The following is a 22,619-nucleotide window of genomic DNA, read 5'->3' as shown; positions in this document are numbered from 1 at the left end:
CTGATTTTCTGCTGCCTTTCTTACCAGTTATAGTAAATACTTTTCAAAATATTTTAGAAAACCTTAGTTTTAAGCTTAAGTATTACAAAGTCATTTGTATTTGAATGGTGTGGTAAGTTTTCGGTCGAGTTAGAAATTAATAAATTTTAATCTATTGTATCTACTTTTCATCATTATACTGCTATTCAGTATGTTCACTACTCGAAATTTAACCATACCTACTACTCAAATACAAATGACTTGGTAATAGGATTAAAATAGGGTTTTCTAAAATATCTTGAAAGGTACTATACAATATGGTCCAAGAGCTGTGAGACATTTTTGAGTAGGTATTTTAGGCAAGCTGAAAATTTTTCAGGTGACTCTTCCATAATAGCCTAATACAAAAATGCCGGTCTGGCTGGAGGGTAGCGGTTATTTTCCCCAAAAATCCCCCCCAAAGTTAAAAAAGGGTAAAAATTGTTATTACAAAAAATATCATTGACGTGACTTTAAAGTAAATTTAAATATTCAAATATTAGGAAAATAAACAAGCCAGGCGATTTGAGGGCGATTTTAGCTCTGCAAGATACTTGCATGGGCGTCCCAGGATTATTTTCAGGGGATGCATATTAACTTCAGAAGATTTTATCTGAATCTGTACATACTATTAACAAGTATAAAATATACAACTATACATGCATAGCTATGTATATTCCTTCTGGACAGGGAGGTACAATTGTTATTTTGACAGGGTATTTTTTAATATTAAAAATAAATATTCTAAAAAAGGCAGCTTTTTGGTGAAATTTTTCAACTGCCATGTGATCAAACAAATTACGGGTTCATATAAATGAAAAGCGCTATAGGTAAGCAGCAGTGTGAGAAAGAGCGTATACCGATAGCTGTTTGCGTCCTCTGTTCTAGCGAAGTGAGTCCGTTCGCTCGAGAAAAATCACGTGACCTGGTGATACCCATGTTGTTGTGCCTCGAAACGTTAGAGTAATTGTTATATATTATAGTTTTTTAAGTAACTTTTCCTTAATTAAAGGAAAATAATACGTACTATACAATAGATTTTGCAAATATGATAGGAAATGACAAATTTATTATTATAAATATATAGGTAGAAAATTATAAAACTATAAACTAAATAAATTCTGTGTCCGAATCTTGTACTTCTTCTTCAAACTCCTCATCTGAGCTTAAATATTCATTATTTTCTTCTTCGTCAGACTCCCCTCGAGACTCAGATTCTTCTTCTACATGAACTGTAGATAGTTGTAATATGCATTTAGAATTTATTAAAAATTAATTACTGATTAATTAATTGATTTGCTACGTATTCTCTGTCATTTTGTACGGAGTCGAAGCCTGCACAACCACGGGCGCATCTGAAGAAAGACTTGCCATTGTTGAGATGTGGTGTTATCGAATAATGTAAAAAAATAATGTACACAACACGTAACAAACGCGGAAACATTAAGAAAGATGAAAATTAGACAAGAAATACTCAACACTATGAAGGAAAAAAATTAGCTACTTTGGTCATATACTAAGAAATAAAAAACCTGATGTGATTGGTTATATAAGGAAAAGTATTAAGTATTGGTTTTAAAAGAAAGAATACGTAGCAACTCAATTAATTAATCACTAATAATCTTTTAATTAACTCTAAATACATATTATAACTATTTACAGATTAGGTAGAAGACGAATCTGAGTCTTGAGGGGAGTCTAACAAAGAAGAAGAGAATGAATATTTAAGCTCAGATGAGGAGTTTGAAGAAGAAGTACAAGACACAGAATTAATTTAGTCTATAGTTTAATACTTTTCTACCTATATATTTATAATAATACATTTGTTTTTTTTCTATCATATTTGCAAAATCTACAGTGATGAGCGCGCTAATAACCGGCAAAACAGCTCAAAAGATGGAAAACATAATACATCTCGAAACAAAAAGAGATGAAACTCTTTTTGTTTCGCAATGTGTTATGTTTTCAACCTTTTGAGCTATTTTACCGGTTATTAGCTTGCTCATCACTGTATTGTATAGTACGTATTATTTTCCTTTAATTAAGAAAAAGTTACAACAACATGGTTATCGCTAGGTCACGTGATTTTTCTCGAGCGAACGGACTCGCTCAGTTAGAACAGAGGACGCAAACAGCTATCGGTATACGCTCTTTCTCACACTGGTGCTTACCTATAGCGCTTTTCATTTATATGCACCCGTAATTTGTTTGATCACATGGCAGTTGGAAAATTTCACCAAAAAAAACCTGTCTTTTTTAGAATATTTATTTTTAATATTAAAAAATACCCTGTCAAAATAACAATTGCACCTCCCTGCCCGGAAGGAGTGTACATAGCTATGCATGTATAGTTGTATATTTTATACTCGTTAATAGTATGTACAGATTCAGATGAAATCTTGTGAAGTTCAGATGCATCCCCTGAAAATAATCCTGGGACGCCCATGCAAGTATCTTGCAGAGTTAAAATCGCCCTCAAATCGCCTGGTCTGTTTATTTTCTTTATATTTGAATATTTAAATTTACTTTAAAGTCACGTCAATGGTATTTTTTGTAATATCAATTTTTGCCCTTTTTTTAACTTTGGGGGGGATTTTTGGGGAAAATAACCGCTACCCTCCAGCCAGACCGGCATTTTTGTATTAGGCTATCATAGAAAAGTCACCTGAAAAATTTTCAGGTTGCCTAAAATACCTACTCAAAAATGTCTCACAGCTCTTATACTAATAGGATCGAATAAGTTGATTAAATATCCTGCTTTATTCCATACTAAATTAAAAGGTAATGAGGCGCCCAAAGGAATTATTACAAAGTGTTGTTAGAACCCTTTATTACATAATAATATAAAATACGCTATAAATGAAATTACTACACAATATATATGAGAGTAACAAAGAAGCAAAATATCTCTAATTTTGCTTAACAAATAATACCGCCTTTATCTGACAAGAATGCAGCTGCATTTATTTTTGTAAAACGACAAACCACTTCTTCTTTCAAGCCTAATGTTCTCCTAATTCGTTGGCAATCAATTGTATAATCTTTGTTTTATCTACTGCTGCTCAGAACAGTGATCTTGTGCTAACCCCATACTAGTGAAGCCGTGAAACTCTTGAACCATTAAAACCGCTTCTTCTATAATATGGCACACGCTTTCTTCAATTTTAAACTTCGATTTTTCTTGCAGCTGGTTATATTTGGCATTTCTCATAACGTGTTCAGGGTATTCTAGGATTATTTTTTGATGATGATAACATTCTCGTGTTCCGGCGCGGTGTAATTTCCTCACCAAAATGATCTTTTGACTGCGTTTATAAGGGTATGTCATAATCCCGCAGGTATTTTCTTCACCAAGACCAAAATGGTTATTTCAGTTATTTCAGGTAGCTTTTACTAAAAGGCATTCAATTGAATTTTTTATCTACTATTAAATTACAGTAGGTACCTATAATTATAATAATTAATTAATTAATTATAGTATTTTATTTTTAGTCACAATTGGAATTTTGACAAAAATGGCATGTTTAATAGAAAGTGATCGCGGTTAACCTTACGCGGTATTGGTATTTGAAAATTTTATTTTTTATAAAGTGAAAGTTTTAAAAAGTGAATAAGTGTTCTGGAGGATAAAACAACTTGTAGTTCGAAATTTTTTACTATTGGTGCAACTTTTACAATATCTAGAAGTAGCCGACAACATAATCATGAACCAGGTTGTCAGAAGTTAGGTCGAAAAATTGTTTCTAACTATTGTAAACGTAAAGCAGAAGAGAATTTAAAAACCAGCAAAAATTATACGCCAAGCACTTGCAGCTAATTTTTCTGAAACAATTACTACGATTTTTGTCAATTACATAAGAAAAAATATATAATTATCGACGAAAAATGATGCCTGGTCGACTTCCTTCCAATTTTGATGAGGTTCAAGAATTTGTGACGGGGTGTGCTCAAAAAACAACCAAGAGGGAAAATTTTTATAAACTGTGTCAAAAGTAGGATAATTGTATTTAGTTGTGAAACAAATGTAAGACTTTTAGCCACATTGAATTTTATTATATGGGTGGCACATTGCAATTATTCATTATTCATGGGCTAATTAATGGGCATTATATTTCTTTATTATACTGTTTACTGCCAAACAAAAAAAAAACAGAAATTTACAACAATATTTTTTATTTGTTAAAATCAGAAATTTTAAAGCTCTCAAAATTGAGTTTAATGTTAGTAAAATTTTTGAAGATTTTGAAAAGGAATGCAATCATTGAAATGTGTCCGAACACTAAAATACATGGTTGTAAATTTCACCTACACTAAGCTTGGTATAGAAATATCTTGGTCTCTTGATTTAATATCAGAATATAAAAATGATTCTGAAAGAGGCAAGTGGCTCAAACATACTTTTGGCCTTACATATAAAACCAGAAGACGTATCAGATTGTTTTGTGTTTGATTTAATGTCATGCAAACCAGGAACTCAAATTTAAGATACATATGTTGATTATTTAGTTGAAACTTATATAGACGAAAATGCCATATTCTCCCCATATTTGTGGACAGAGGCAAATTCTTCTGTTATTCGTATTACGAATGCTTGCGAATCTTTTCATTCGCATTTTAATTTATCGTTTTGTAATACGCATCCATCCATATATATTTTCTTTGAAAAAATTAAAGAATTTCAGGTAGTTACGTATGTTAAAATTTAAAGTTTGCATATTGCAAAACCTATCAAAGGTAAACAAGTTAAACTGAAATTGAAAAATGTAGTAAATTTATTAATAAGATATCAGTCTAATCAAATGAATAGAATGGATTTTGTAAAGTGTCTGTCTTATTATAGTAAATATTAAATAATAATTTATACGTCTTGCATATTATCTATATTATAAACTATTATTAAAATGTAAGGAAATTAATGTCTTATATTCGGATTTCGCATGCTTTCATAATAGGCATTCTTAAATTAAACTTATATTTTTATTTTGGAAAATACCTACCGGATTAATAGGAACCTATAAATTTGGTGAGGAATATACCTGTCGGATTATATGTTTTTACTCGTTGGTGAGGAATTTACCTCCGCCCTCGTGTTCATTGGGAACCACTAACATTTAAAATTTAATATTTCTCCATAAAAGATGCAAACTATTTTGTACTATTGGTTAAGTGGTTGCATTTATATCTGATATTTTTTAATAATCAATTACTTTTAATGGGAAATAAGCCACAATTTTACCAAAAAAAATGATTTTATTAACGTTTCGAATCCCAAATCGGGTTTCGTTGTCAAAATACAAAATACTACTAAAATAAACAAAAATGTTGCTAAGTAAAAAAAATTCTTCTAAAATTTATTTAATCTGACTCATGTGTATTGGCAACTCAGACGTATATTATACATTTTAAAGTAGAAGACTTTAAAATAATATCGCCAATATTTATGAGTTGCGTTCCTGGGACGACTTTACTAAAAGATAGTTCATTCGATTACATGAAATTAATCCCAACTCAAGAATATCCAGAACAACATTGATATTTTTTTGTTTTGTGTGCTGGCCTTGGTGCTGAACCTTTATAAACGTAATAGAGTCTGACAAACTATGTAATGCCTGGTTGCACCACTTGATCTTAAACTTAAGATGTGAATTGCTTGCGCTCAGCTTACGCGTTGCACCATTAAGACTTCAATCAATCATTCAAGCTTGCCACAATGGATTGCCACGTAGATTGCTTCTTAATCAGTCGAAAATTTTGGTGTAACATAAGTGAGACTTAAGGCGGCCCTAGGTATAAGCTGGCGTGTAAGATGTGTTGGTGCAACCAGGCAGAAGAGAGTCATTAATATTCATCTAAGGGGGGCCTATTGTCTGAGTTGTGAAATTCCATAAACACGGTCTACCTGTTTTATGGAATGATCCCTTCTTTATTTAAGTACACATTTCCATCAATAGTATCCCGCTAAGCTGAATATTAATGATTATCTTAGTTTTCTGGCAGAACTATACTATCACTAACCCAGGGGAGTAATGTGTGGTGCGTGTGTTGAGTAAATGTCTTGTTACTTACTAAAGTCGACTTCATTGTCTTTACAAAGAGACGCTTATTGAATCCAAACATCTGCGGTTCCTCAGGTGAGTACCGACTTCACAAGGATAGAATTTATTTTCGTTTATTAAATTTTAATACAGATAAGTTTCTTTGTCTCTTACCACTGAGCCATCAACGGGTTATCGGAAGTTTTAATGAAACACAAAAATAAATATTACTTATATAATATCAAATATCTATGTAATACTTAAAATATTTTAAAACCTTATTTTAATAGCGTTATCAAAATACTTATACTAAGTTTTTACCTCTAACATTAGATATTTTTAATATAATCAAAATATACAGTGTGTCCACGGATGGGGTGCCCAAAAGGAAAAACTTTTTTATTTTCAATTTTAGCCAAAAATGTCATTCTTGATAAAAAGTTTTGCTTGTTCTAAAACCCCATAAAATGAAATAAAATTCAAGTTTTTCAAATCCTGCTTAATTTTATAGACAATTTTATGTAGATCCCTATAAATTTTTGCACTAAGTTCGAAATTGTAACAATAATAACTTGGGAGAACAACCCTTTCGCTTCTCTGGATTATGAAGCCATACTTTGTCGTTCTCCTTGAAACATCCAATTATTTAATAATTAAATAATTATTAATCCAATAATTTTAATAATGAAATGTATCACAAGATAATTTTTTTATTGAACGCTTAACATTGTCGAACAAAATGACAATTCGCAAATTATTTATCCGAGTTGACAGTTACTAAGCTGCATTGTGGCTTGGCAACACTAGATTATTGTTACGATTTCGAACTTAGTGCAAAAATTTATAGGGATTTGCATAAAATTGGCTACAAAATTAAGCAGGATTTGAAAACCTTGAATTTTAGTTCGTTTTATGGGGTTTTAGAACAAGCAAAACTTTTTATCAAGAATGACATTTTTCGCTGAAATTGAAAATAAAAAAGTTTTTCCTCTTGGGCACCTCAATCGTGGACACACTGTATATAAACAAAGTCATATTATTTAGCCACAAGCTGTTTAAAACTATTTGTGAAACTAGCTATGTATTGCCATAATGGCTTAAAACATCTTAGAATATAAATATATTCCTACGAATAACAAAAGATTAACAAAACCAAACCAAGATAATCTTGATGCTGAACTGCAAAATATGTGTTGTATCAGTGCCATATAGTCATCCATGATATTGGAAGGATCCGTTGAATTACATGTGGCAAGTATCGAGGAGGTGCATTTACGTTGATCGTGTAAGGCACTGTAATAAAACAAATACGTTTAAGTTAAGCACTTCAGAAAAGTACACAGTTTTGACAAAAATATATAGCATGGGATTTATTTAATTTACTATTTTAAAGTCATCTACTTTAAAATCTATAATATATATCTGAATTTTAACTATTTAGAATGGGAAATAAGCCACAATATTATTAAAAAATGATTTTTTATTAACGTTTCGACGCCCAAATCGGGTGCCGTTGTCAAAATACAAAATACTATTAATATAAACAAAAATGTTGTTGATTTTTCAACAACATTTTTGTTTATATTAATAGTATTTTGTAATTTGACAACGGCACCCGATTTGGGCGTCGAAACGTTAATAAAAAATCATTTTTTAATAATATTGTGGCTTATTTCCCATTCTAAATAGTTAAAATTGTAAAAATGCCACAAGAAAATAGCTTCAGAACAATATATCTGAATAATTGTCAATATTATGAATGAGTCATATAAAATTAAATTATTAGAAGAATTTTGTTTAATTTATTAGTGTTTTGTATTTTATAACGATTTCCGAAGTAGAAGTAGAAACGTCAAATAAATTTCATTTCCAACTTAATTTTGGCTTATTTCCTAAGTAAAATAGTACATTGCCTAAGTTGCCATAAATAAATAGATTCAGAACAATAATAATTATTGATGGATTCGACCGTTATTTGATGGAAGTTCATTTTATCTAACAATAAAACACTGAAAACGTTTGTTTTCTATACTTCTACAAAATTTATTATAACTAAGTGACTACAGCTGTTTCGGCAGAGTGCCTTTCTCAAGTGATATAGTTTACAATGTTTGCCTTTTTAAGTCTTCAACTGAAGAGGTTGAGGAGTGGGGAGCTGTTTGTCTCGAGTTGGTCATTCAGAATTATATCTGTATTTTTCAGTTTATTAATTTCCATAGATTCTAAAAAAGATAGCTTAAGGCCTTTATTTTGAATATGCAGAATTTGAAACTGTTCATTGAAAGAATGATTATGATCTAGAAGGTGAAGTGCGTATGTAGAAGTGTCTGTTTTTCTATTGTTGAATGCCCTTTTGTGTTCTGCTATCCGTTTGTCAAAAGTTCTGCCAGTTTGACCGATGTACGTTTTCGGACAGTCACCACAAGTTAGTTTGTACACACCACTCTGTAGTTGCTTTCTCTTTCGGATGTTTTATTGTTCTTAATATATTTGCTTAAGTTGTTGTTAGTTCTGAAAGCTGGTGTTATTCCTTTCCTTTTTATGTATCTGGCTATTTTTGTTGTTATCTTGCCAGTATATGTGAGAGAGCAGAAGGTACTGGGTTCTTTCTGTGGCGGTGGATACACTAATTTCAGGGCTTTCTTATGGAGTTTTTGGTTTAAAATTTTGTTAACTGTTTTTTCGTTATAGCCGTTGTTTACTGCTATTTGTTTAATGATGTTTAGTTCTATCTCGAAGTTATTTTTTGTCATGGGAATTTCTGTCAGTCTATGTATCATGCTATGGTAGGCTGCTAATTTGTGATGTGTAGGATGGGATGATGAATTGTGTATAGTTGTGTTAGTATGGGTAGGTTTATGATATACGGAGAACTCATGTTTGTTGTGTAGTCTGGAAATCGTTACATCTAGAAAGTTTATGGAGTTATTCTGTTCTGTTTCTATTGTAAACTCAATATTATTATGAAGTGAATTAATATATGATAGAAATTGGTCAAGTGGTCTGTTAGTTCCTGTAAAGCATACTAGTATATCATCCACGTATCTCCACCAATATAAGAACTGTTTAAATACGGGATGTTTAGAAATTGTTGTTTCAAGTTGGTTCATAAATATATCTGATAGCAATGGGCTTAGAGGATTACCCATAATAAGTCCTGCACTGTTGTTTGTGTATATTTGATTATTGAATTCAAAATAGTCTTGATTTATGCAAATTTCAAGAAGGTGTAAAATTTCAAATGCAGTGATCGGATTTGTACTATTATGGTCTAAAAGATTCTTAACTAAAACAAAAGTTTCTGTAGGAGGAACACTAGGAAAAAGATTTTTTACGTCAAATTTCGTCAAATTCAGACTAATTTTATTTGACGCAAAAAATCTTTTTCCTAGTGTTCCTCCTACAGAAACTTTTGTGTTAGTTAAGAATCTTTTAGACCATAATAGTACAAATCCGATCATTGCATCTGAAATTTTACACCTTCTTGAAATTTGCATAAATCAAGACTATTTTGAATTCAATAATCAAATATACACAAACAACAGTGCAGGACTTATTATGGGTAATCCTCTAAGCCCATTGATATCAGATATATTTATGAACCAACTTGAAACAACAATTTCTAAACATCCCGGATTTAAACAGTTCGTATATTGGTGGAGATACGTGGATGATATACTAGGATGCTTTACAGGAACTAACAGACAACCTGACCAATTTCTATCATATATTAATTCACTTCATAATAATATTGAATTTACAATAGAAACAGAACCGAATAACTCCATAAACTTTCTAGATGTAACGATTTCCAGACTACACAACAAACATGAGTTCTCCGTATATCATAAACCTACCCATACTGACACCACTATACACAATTCATCATCCCATCCTACACAACACAAATTAGCAGCCTACCATAGCATGATACATAGACTGACATAAATTCCCATGACAAAAAATAACTTCGAGATAGAACTAAAACTCATTAAACAAATAGCAATAGACAACGTCTATAACGAACAAACATTTAACAAAATTTTAAACCAAAAACTCCATAAGAAAGCCCTGCAATTAGTGTATCCACCGCCACAGAAAGAACCCAGTACCTTCTGCTCTCTCACATATACTGGCAAGATAACAACAAAAATAGTCAGATACATAAAAAAGAAAGGAATAACACCAGCTTTCAGAACTAACAACAACTTAAGCAAATATATTAAGAACAATAAAACATCCGAAAGAGAAAGCAACTACAGAGTGGTGTGTACAAACTAACTTGTGGTGACTGTCCGAAAACGTACATCGGTCAAACTGGCAGAACTTTTGACAAACGGATAGCAGAACACAAAAGGGCATTCAACAATAGAAAAACAGACACTTCTACATACGCACTTCACCTTCTAGATCATAATCATTCTTTCAATGAACAGTTTCAAATTCTGCATATTCAAAATAAAGGCCTTAAGCTATCTTTTTTAGAATCTATGGAAATTAATAAACTGAAAAATACAGATATAATTCTGAATGACCAACTCGAGACAAACAGCTCCCCACTCCTCAACCTCTTCAGTTGAAGACTTAAAAAGGCAAACATTGTAAACTATATCACTTGAGAAAGGCACTCTGCCGAAACAGCTGTAGTCTCTTAGTTATAATAAATTTTGTGGAAGTACAGAAAACAAACGTTTTCAGTGTTTTATTGTTAGAATAATAATTATGTAACATGCTTATTCATTTTTCTCTTTTTACTGTGTGCTTCCTTTAGGACTATACATGAACCGTTAAATGAATTATAGTGCAGCCGATATGTGAAACAATTGTGCATCTAATGAAAGAAGTATATAATTTGGACCACATATACTACACATTATAAAGGTTCACATTCAGATATAAGGCCATCTCAGATTTTGCCTTTTACAAAAATGGCGGGCATTCAAAATGGCTACTATACATATGTGACTAATAGCACGATAACTTTTGAAAGAGACGTCAGATTTCAACCGAATTTGATATATAGGTTCTTTTTTTATGTATAAGATCAAGGTCTTGAAGCGAAAGAATCGGTTAACCAGAAGTTGTGTTTTTCCTAGTTTTTATGTAAAAATATGTTTTTCTTTTCAATTCTTTGACCCTGTATGTAATAATTTTTCAAAAATTTCATACCGCCATTAAAACGGGCGTAAAAATATTTTTAGGAAATATTTTGAACTTTTTAGTTATGTTAATTACCATTTAATAAATGCATAATGTTTCTTCACATGAACCTATGTGCGGCAGATTCGTGCAAATATTATAAGAATTATTGTGCATTTAATGGTAGAAGCGTATAATTTGGATCACATATAATACACATGAGGCCATCTCCGTTTTTGTTCCTTTTACAAAAATGGCGGACATTCAAAATGGCGACTATACATATGTGACTAATAGCACGAAAACTTTTGAAGGAGACTTCAGATTTTAACCAAATTTGGTATATAGGTTCTTTTTTTTGATGAATAAGTTCGAGGTCTTGAACCCGAAGAATTGGTTTACTAGACGTTGTGTTTTTACTGTTTTTTTATGTAAAAAGATGTTGTTTCTTTTTCAATTGTTTTACCCTATATGTATAAATTTTTCAAGATGTAATACCGCAATTGAAAAGAGTGTAAAAATATTTTTTAGGAAATATTTTGAACTTATTAGTTATGTTAATTACCATTTAAAAAATGCATAACGTATGTTCACATGTATCTATGGGCGGCAGATTCATTTTGAATGCTCGCCATTTTTGTAAAAGACAAAATCTGAGATGGCCTCATATCTAAATTTGAATCTTTGTATGTGTAGTATGTGTGGTCTACACATAGGAACCTACATGTGAAGATAGGTTATGCATTTATTAAATAGTAATTAATATAGGTACCTAAAGAGTTCAAAATATTTCCTAAAATTTATTTTTACGCTCTTTTCAACGCCGGTATTACCTTTTTGAAAAATTAATATATACAGGGTGAAAGAATTAAAAAAATAAACAACATTGTTTTACAAAAAAATCAGGAAAAACACAACTTCCGGTAAACCGATTCTTCCGTATCAAGAGCTCGATCTTGTACATCAAAACAATAACCTATATACCAAATTTGGTTAAAATCGGACTTTTCGTTCAAAAGTTATCGTGCTATTAGTCACATATGTATAGTCGCCATTTTGAATACCCGCTTTTTTGTAAAAGGCAAAATCTGAGATGGCCTCATATCTAAATTTGAATCTCTTGTATGTGTAATATATGTGGTCCAAATTATATGTATCTACCATTAAATGCACAATAATTCTTATAATATTTGCACGAATCTGCCGCACATAGGTACATGTGAAGATAAGTTATGCATTTATTACATGGTAATTATCATAACTAAAAAGTTCAATTTATAAAAAGTATTTTTACGCTCATTTCAATTCTGGTAATACCTTTTTGAAAAATTAATATATACAGGATGAAAACAACATATTTTTACAATTAACTAGTTTTGATAGGAAATAAGCCACAATTTTACTAAAAAATGATTTTATTAACGTTTCGACGCCCAAATCGAGTGTCGTTGTCAAAATACAAAAAATATTAATTTTGACGACACTCGATTTAGGCGTCGAAACGTTAATAAAATCATTTTTTTAGTAAAATTGTGGCTTATTTCCCATAAAAACTAGTTAATTGAAAATTCCACAAGAAAATAGCTTCAGAACAACATATTTTTACATAAAAAATCAGGAAAACACAACTTCTGGTAAACCGATTCTTCCGCTTCAGGAGCTCGATCTTATACATCAAAAAAAGAACCCATATACCAAATTTGGTTGAAGTCGGACGTTTCGTTTAAAATTTATCGTGCTATTAGTCACATATGTATCGCCGCCATTTTGAATGCCCGCTATTTTTGTGTAAAAGGTAAAATCTGAGATGGCCTTACATCTAAATTTGAACCTTTGTATGTGTAGTATATGTGGTTTAAATTATATACTTCTATCATTAAATAGACATTAAATGTACAATTCTTATAAAATTTGAACGAATCTGCCGCACTATTATAATATATTATGTTCATTTTTTCTGTCTTTACAGATCTCACATTGATATTCACTTTTTCTAACATTTAATGCTCTTGAAGAGCAAGCAAATCTTACAGCTTTATATCGGTCCTGACAAATTTATAAATTCAAGTAGTTAAAAGTTGAAATATAATTTAATTTTTACATTGTTTGCAAGATAAAGTTTAAATGTGACAGTGTTAAAAAACCAACGATTCTGTGAGTACAAAATTGCATTATTTATATCTAACCATAAAATCACAAGTTAAAAGGCAATATTTTATCGATTTCAATCCAAATTATCGATTATCGACAACAACTTTTTGCTGATTCAAGTAATTAGGCTGCCGTCTAATTTTGTTAAGAGGCCAGGTCCGGCTTCAGTGTCCGCTGTTCCAATGCATGTAAATTTTCAACGGGACGATGGCTGAACCGGTGGCTACTACTTCACGAAATACACCGACTACGTCACATATCTCTTACTCTCATGCATTAAACAGTTTTAAACATCCTTCAAAAGACCAAGGTATCATACTATCAACCATACAAGGAATACAAGTTTTCGAATATGTAAAAGCTGTTGGATCAATAGTACAGCCCAAAAACGTTATTTGGGCATCCAGAATCGCAAACAACCGCATCTGCATCTACCTCTCGTCTAAATATATAGTGGACCAATTTCTTAGCTCCCACAAACATGTAATTATTGACGGCAACCAAATTCAAGTAAGAAGTTTAATAACTCCTGCCCAGAGATTAATCATATCAAGTGTATGTCCTACTATACCTAATAGCATAATTGAAGACCATCTAAAAACTATGGGTATAAAATCCGTCTCCAAATGACGTTTCTACGAGTAGGCATGCAAGACCCGGAATACAGCCACGTGCTTAGCTTTAGAAGGCAAATCTTCATAAGTCCTTTAGAAAATGCATCGATTCCTGACTCATTCCTAATTTCATTCGACAATACATCATATAGAATATACATTTCCATAGACGGTTTAAACTGCTCCAGATGCAAGACGGTCGGACATCAAGATTCTGACTGTCCTTCTTTATCATCATTAAGTAGTCCAATTAATCAAACGGAAACTGACCATCCAGTGAACGTACTCAACTCTGCCAATAAAGAATATAGCCAGCCAGAAGAACAACCACGGAAAGAACACGAAGAAGGTACCCAGACATTAAAGGAACCGAAACTTAACATCACAAAAAATCACGAATTAACATCAGCCACAAACGACCAAACCACTTCCTTACAAACATACAAAGAACTACAGATTTCGTCACAACCACAAATATCCCAAGATTCAGTAATTGAAAGCGATAGAAAAATCTCTGAAGCTATTCATGTTACTAAAAGACAAATTTCCACTTCTCCCGAAATCCTTGAAAATGACCTACCTCCTCCCACTACTGAAAAACAAAAAAATAAAAAGGCTAAAACTCAAGATTCTATTCCAGATATTCTCAATGAAATTAAAGAAAAAATTGAAAATAGAATCCCTTCCTTCACACTTTCTTTTCATGAAATATGTGATTTTCTGTCAAATTCCCTTCACTCAAAACATCCTGAACTTATTGCTAAAAATTATTCAAATGAAAGCGATGAAATCAAAGAAATTCTAAACTTTATATATTCTCAAACACAAAATAAAAGTTTAAAAAACAATATTACCAGATTGAAGAAGAAACTACTTCTAAGCAGTCTTTCTTCTACTGACGAAACTGACTACGAATCAAGTTCTCAAGTAAATAGTTAAAATGGCCAATAATACATTCATATTACAGTGGAACCTCAATGGTTATTTTACCCATATAGAATCCATCAAGCTTCTTATAAACGATTATCTTCCTTTAGTCATATGCATAGAAGAAACCCATTTCAAACATCAAAATGTAACATTAAAAAATTATGTTCCTTTTCTAAGAAACCGAGTTACAGATCATTCAAGCGGCGGAACAGCAATTTTCGTAAGGGATGACATAGAGTCAACCGAAATACAACTGCAAACAAACCTGGAAATAGTTGCAGTGTCAGTCACCCACAAAATGAAAATTAATATTTGCAACGTATACTTACCTCATCCTACTGATTTAGATATAACTGAACTAAGCAATGTTTTAAACCAAATTCCACACCCAAAAATAATATTAGGCGATTTTAACTGTCACAACAGTACCTGGGGAAGTAACAAAACCGACAAATGTGGTAATCTCTTAAACAATCTCATCGACAATTTAAATTTAGTGTTACTGAACACTGGCCAATCTACTAGGTTAAATTCATACAATGGTACATTTTCAGCTATAGATCTCTCTTTATGCAGTCCGTCGCTAGCTACTTTATTATACTGGGACACATTGGGGTATTTATATGATAGTGATCATTTCCCTATCACAATAAACATAGATACTAATGATATATTGACTTTTCCAATTCACCAAACATGGAAAATAAAGTCAGCTGACTGGGATTTGTATCGAACACTTATAGAAGGACAAACAAACAACTTTAATTTAACCAATACCGCAAACGAAAATCTGGAACTATTTAATAATATTATTATTTCTGCAGCATCAATCGCAGTGGGAAAAACAAAATCTAGTAAAAGGCAGCCAGTTCCTTGGTGGAATAACGAAATTGCGCAAGCACTTACTTTGTCTAAACACGCTTTCAACGTTTATAAGAAACATAAAACTATCGATAACCTTATAATTTTTAAAAATCTCAGAGCAAAAAGCAGACAATTGATCAAGAAAGGAAAACGAGACAGTTGGAAAAAGTATGTGGCTTCAATAAATCCTTCCACTCCCATAGGCGACATATGGAACAAAGTACGCAGAATAAAAGGAACAAAATACTTCCGAGGCATAGATACGCTATCATACAATAACCAAATGCATTCAAACAAGGTAGCTATTCCAGAAATACTAGCAGATATATATATGAACTTAATTCTAGTGATTCCAACTATAGCATATCTTTTTTAGAATAAAAAAATCTAATGGAATCGTCAAATATACAAATCACCGAGAGCGACAATCCAATAAACAAACCCATAAGTCTTCAAGAATTAGAATTTTGTTTAAGCGCAAAAAATTCGACGCCAGGACCTGATGATATCCACCCTCTTTTCTTACCAAATCTTCCTCTAAATGCAAAACTAATATTAGTTGATATTTTTAATAATATTTTCATTCAGCACGACTTTCCTGATCTATGGTCGCAAGCAACTATAATTCCAATCCTTAAATATAATAAACCAAAAGACGATCCAAATTCCTATCGTCCAATCTCACTTACTTGCTGTACCTGCAAACTTTTAGAAAAAATCCTTAATTATCGTCTTAAATGGTATCTCGAAAACAATAACCTAATAAGTATCAGACAAAGTGGATTTCGTACGGGTAGATCCACAACAGACAATCTAATAACCCTTGAATCAGCTGTACATGAATCTTTTCTGCACAATCAAAAACTTATTGCCGTATTTTTTGACATAAGAAAAGCTTTTGACACAACATGGAGACATCTTATACTAAAAACACTTCAAGAATGGAATGTCCAAGGGCATAATAAATATAAATTTTTAATAAACGACAACATATTATGTTGTCGTTTATTAAAAATTTTCTAGAAACACGAACTTTTCGAGTTAGAGCCAATGGATTCACATCTTCCAGACGAGTACTGCAAAATGGCACTCCACAAGGATCTACTCTAAGTCCTACACTCTTTCTGATTGCAATAAATAGTATTATACATCAAATAAAGCTGCCTGTATTTACTAGCCTATATGCAGACGACTTAGTCATTTATCTAAAAACAAATAATCTAACTCTGGGATCACATATATTGCAAACGGCCTTACATACAATTGAAAACTGGTCGCAAAACACGGGTTTTATATTTTCTGGCGAAAAAACACGTTATTTAATTTTTAGCAAAAGGAAAGACTATCCTAATATTCAATTAACACTTAACGGAGTTATGCTGAAGCAGTCAGAAGAAATAAATTTCTTAGGACTTTCTTTTGAACGTGACTTAAAATGGAAAAACCACGTAACGAATCTGCAACGTTCTTGCCAATCCAGAATTAACCTACTAAAAATGCTGTCAAATACCTCTTGGGGGGCTGATACAACAACTTTACTTAATCTATATAGATCATTAATAAGAAGTAAATTAGACTACGGCTGTTTATGCCACGATACTGCTAACAAAACATCTTTAAAAAAACTTAACTACATTCAAAATACGTGCTTGAGATTGGTTTTAGGTGCCACAAGAACTAGTCCAGTAAGTAGTTTACAAGTTCTGGCTAATGAACTCCCTTTAAGCCAACGAAGGCAACTTCTATCACTGAATTACGTTGCCAGAATTTCAGCAAACAAAAGCAACGTACCTACTCAACAATATTCTACAGAACAAATATATCTTCTGATCATTACGAAAACATTGCAAGAAATATGCTACCATTTCCTGAGCGAACAAAACGTATTGGTTTTAATTTAGAACAGTTCAGTCTCACTATACCCATTCATGTAAATTTTCCTCCCTGGATGATCAAACCTCCAAAAATAGATATGTCTCTAAAAGATCTCCCTAAACATTCCACACATCCTTTCCTTATCCAGCAAGCTTTTAAAAATTTAATTTCCAAATACCCAACAACTCATCGAATCTTCACTGATGCTTCCAAATGTGATGAAGGACATGCTGCAGCTTATATCTGCGGAAACATCAAGTCTACCGTACGAATCCCAACAAATTGTTGTATATATACCGGAGAACTTACAGCAATTCACCAGGCAATGAAAAAATGTGGTTCTATCCATGAAAGCAAATTTGTGATTATCACCGATTCAATGAGCGCATTACTTGGGATAAAACAGCTATATACAACTCACGCTATTCTTCTCAAAATCAAAGAAGAATTATCTTATCTACAGAATCAACAGAAAGATATTTTCTTCATCTGGGTACCTTCCCATATGGGAATAATTGGCAACGAGGAAGTGGACTCTCTAGCAAGCAATGCAACTACCGACCAAAGTATTTCTATCACAGATCAAATACCTTGGACTGATCACAAAGTAAATATCAAAGGTCATGTCCACAGAACGTGGCAAACTACTTGGGATCAGACTAACAACAAACTAAAAGAATGCCTAAGTCAAGTAGGAACTAAACTCATGTTACCAAGTAATAGAAAAGACCAAGTCATCATCAACCGACTCCGAATAGGACATACGTTACTAACACACAAGCATATCTTCAACAAGGAGGCCGCTCCGATGTGTACCAATTGTAACACGCAACTGACAGTGAAACATATAATTATCGAGTGTCCAGTGTACCAGAAAGAAAGGATCGCGTGTGCTCTTAGTGACAATATTAAGTGTACTGACTTCAAACCTAAACTCCTTATTAAATTATCTCAAAATGACTAAACAATACACCAGATTGTAAAGCATTTTTATATAATAATATGTATCTTACTGTTTGTGTATGTCCCCCCGCTAATAACCCTTAGTGGTTGATGCGGGTTTATTTGTGTAAATAAAAAATAAAAAAAAAATGCTCTTGAAATTTTACCTAAATGAAAGTACATATTTATATTTACCAGATATTTAATAAATGCAATCTTTTGTTATACTCTGTTCGTTGTTACGTTTGTTCTTCTTCTTTTTATGTGGACATGACTCTGTCTTTTTTCACTTTTTTCAATGTGCCTCCAGTAAAATGTTGGTCAATGGTTTTTGTGATCCTCCCACTAATCGTCTTCCTATTAGGGAATCGTCTCTCGCCGTCTTTACAACTATATTAAATATGACAACATGACAACAAATTTTGTTGTCATTCGTTTTATATGAGCGTTTCACCCTAGTCTTCCCTTTCGTATTCAGTCCTTGATGTTCTCCACTTTGAATTTCCCTCGTATATCTGTACTTCTAGCTTTCAGTGTTTCCATTCCTGCTGTTTCTACCCTTTTTTTGGTCTCCATGTGTCGGGTCGTATTTCTGCGGCGTATGTCATTTTTGTTCTGATGACTGTTTTTTTAATTATGTCCTTCATTTCTTTCCCTATATTTTAATTTCTCAATTTTGTTTCATTTAGGATCCTGCGACTGTTTGCTCGATTATCTTGATCTTCCACTTAAGTTTCAGAGTGGGATTATTCTCCAGTGGCCTATACCCTAATACCCTCTGGGCCTTCTCTAGGTGGCCTTCTCTAAAATGAGCGATTTTGGAGATAAATCCCGAAACAGGTCGATTTTTATTTTTAGATTAAATTTTTTTAGCATATATATCATACTAGTGATGTCATTCATCTGGGCGTGATGACGCAATTGATGATTATTTAAACGGCAATATGGGTCCTGTGGTAGCTCATTTGAAAGTCTAGTCATTTGAAATTAAATGTTCAAACTCCGAGAGGCAGGTGGGTGGCTGCTTGACATTTAATTTAAGCGTAAAACAATGTTAATTTGTCAAATAAACATTTTTTTCTATTTTCTGACAGCAGTATAATGTATTTTGAGTTAAATAAATTACATACCTACTACATTCTTCCACTATTTTTTATTATACTATTTATTTTTGGCCACCCTTTATAAATAATGATGTTAATGTTTATACTACGGAATAGACAATTGAGCGATCTATAAAACCGATTATAAAATTTGGTGGAATGTAGTGGCACACAAAATTTTACCTTCAAATATTCTGTCTGCCTGTCGCCTCTTTTGTAAATACATATTTACGCATATTTATATGTTTTTATTAAATATCTTTATTTTTATTAAAATTTAGAAAATATCTGGAGGGGATATTAAATATATTTTCCGTATATACAGGTGCTACGTTAAAAAAGAGTTTACCTTACTTTTCTTGTCTAACAAAAACAGAACGTAACTTACCTACAAAACTCGTATTCTTCCTCAAAAGTCATAGAGCCCATTGCGTTGCGACTTTGTTTTGTTAATTGTACTAGTTTGTTGACTATGGTAGTTTGACATTTCTGAAGATCCTTACTCACCAAGGTAAAACATTGCGTAGACTCAATATTGACTAATTCTAGAAAAGTAAAAATATAACATAAAATAAAAATGTATACCATTTTTATTCAGTTGCAATGCGAAGGCAAAACAATCTTATTTTTCACTTAGAACAGGGAGCGCAGTCCAGCACTGTGATTCGACGATTTTCGACTCTTATTGGAGTCATCATCGGAGAGGCGTAGGCCTGCTGCTCTCTGCTCGAAGTGACCTAACCATGAAAGTTTATCCCCACACTGCAACTGACGTGTATGGATTAGGTGACTAGCGTTATCTGGCAATTGAAAGGTAAAGTTTTCAATCCTAATAGCAACATTAATAATATTGAAAAATATTAAAAATATTACTAAAAGAATATTAAATTGAAAACCTTATTGGTCCATTTCCCTGGTAACACCTCCAAGGCTTCTAAAATTTGCAAGTCAGATGGATGCTGCAGTGAAGACAAAGGGAGGGAATTCTAAAAAGTTGCAATTCACAACCCTCGTCTGCAGCTTGGTAAAGTTCCAACGGAAAATGGACCTAGTTACTCTATAGGAGTAATACTAATATAACATAAAATAAAACTGTATACCATTTTTATTCAGTTGCAATGCGAAGGCAAAACAATCTTATTTTTCACTTAGAACAGGGAGCGCAGTCCAGCACTCCGAATCGACGATTTTCGACTCTTATTGGAGTCATCATCGGAGAGGCGTAGGCCTGCTGCTCTCTGCTCGAAGTGACCAAACCATAAACTTTACCTTTGTAAAGATATAAATTTGAATTGCTTTTTTATTATTCTTGCGATGTTTATGCCACATGCAGAATATTGATTGTTAAAGGAAATATAATCGATCAGATGTACAGAAAATACGTAACGTGCAGTTAAAATCCCTCCGCCTTTGTATCTTTTGAACGTTTATAGGTACTTATAATAGTGAAATATTGAAGGAGGAAACAAACGAACGTAGGCTTCTCAACTGGTCATAGCAGGTGACGCAATAGTCATACCTATATGACGTCACCGTTACAGAGCCACTGTGATCGATAATTATGAATGGGACGTTATGGCAAGTGATATCTCCTTTGAAAGGTCTCCTAATCATGTTTGCAACGATGTATTATTCGAATATTTACTTCTACAGGATTTACCAAAATTATGTACTTAGTTAAGTAAAATGGAATTATAATTAAGACACATTCACTAAACTACATTTCCCCAATGCTTGATGGATAGAAGATACGACACAGAACTGCCAACACTACATTACTAATTTCTACGAACCCCTTACCACTGAAAAAGTCTTAAATATCATCAAATAGTTTCATAACTGGAAATCTCCTGGACCAGACGGAGTACAAAACTTTTGGCTTAAGAAGTTTTGGAGTGTTCATGAATGCTTATCAATACTAATTAATCATGTTATTTCTAATTCGCAGGAAATAGCATCATTCCTAATTCAGGGAACCACTTATTTAATACCGAAGGATCAAAATAACACCCTAGATCCAGCCAAATACCGCCCAATTACTTGTCTTCCAACTTTGTACAAATTGGTCATACCCTGTGTAGTCCGGCGTAACTAACACTGTGCTCTGAACAATATCATAGAGCCTCAACAGAAAGGATGCGCTAAGGTTTCTATGGGATGCAAAGAACACCTTATCATCGACTCGGTCATTTCTAACCAGGCACATTCCAAAAAGAGAAACCCTTTTACTGCCTTCATCGATTACAAGAAGGCTTTTGATTCAGTATCACATGATTTGTTTATAGATATATTGAGAATATATAAAGTCAATGATAATATAGTGACCTTTTAAAATGATATAATGACAGAGTGGAAGACTAGAATTCACCTTCAAATACCTGGTGAAAATAACATCGAAACTGAAAATATCGCAATAAGCCAGGGCTGTTTCAAGGAGATTCGTTGAGTCCACTGTGGTTCTGTCTAGCTATGAACCCACTATCTCAGCTATTGAACTCCACTGATGGAGGTTTTAGCATAAAAAATAACAAAAATGTGTTGGCGAAGCTTAGCTTAATTATCAGTAGTAATTGCAGAAGAGCTCAAAAATTCTATATTAATTTTAGAGATCGAGTGCAATTTGTTGCGATTATTTAATGAATAAAACTGTTCAAAACCAAAATTTTATTGTAATTTATTTATGTAAGTAAAATTAAACACACAGTTGTTATAAAAATTTGACGGTTAAACGCAAGGGCGGATCCAGGACCGATTTTCGGGAGGGGCCATGAATTTTTTTTTGGGGATACTTTTCTGGGGAAATTTTTTAAAAATTAGAGTTAGAATGGTGCGTTTAAGGCACTTTTCATATAGTACTTTAAATGTCATAAAGACATTTGCGTCACAAACGTCAAGCAATTTTGTTACTTCATCTGGTAATAGGATAATGTTTGTCTGTGTATCACCAA

General features: G+C 32.5%; 1 protein-coding gene across 1 annotated transcript in view; it reads right to left on the bottom strand.

Annotated features, from left to right (window-relative positions):
• Positions 1 to 6,274: 6,274 nt before the first annotated feature.
• The window catches only part of LOC114338491 (uncharacterized), an 82,821-nt gene continuing 66,476 nt past the window's right edge, over positions 6,275 to 22,619 (bottom strand). Inside the window, exons 4-5 of the mRNA XM_028289089.2 lie at positions 20,060 to 20,216; positions 6,275 to 7,346 (exon numbers count right to left, since the gene is read on the bottom strand). Coding sequence (XP_028144890.1) covers positions 7,151 to 7,346; positions 20,060 to 20,216 — 353 coding nt within the window. The 3' untranslated portion in view covers positions 6,275 to 7,150. The remainder of the gene's footprint in view (positions 7,347 to 20,059; positions 20,217 to 22,619) is intronic.

Source organism: Diabrotica virgifera, chromosome 4 (genome assembly GCF_917563875.1).
Source record: "Diabrotica virgifera virgifera chromosome 4, PGI_DIABVI_V3a".
Classification (NCBI taxonomy): domain Eukaryota; kingdom Metazoa; phylum Arthropoda; class Insecta; order Coleoptera; family Chrysomelidae; genus Diabrotica; species Diabrotica virgifera.
The sequence above is the reverse complement of the archived record's forward strand: the minus strand, read 5'-3'. Positions and strand labels throughout refer to the sequence as shown.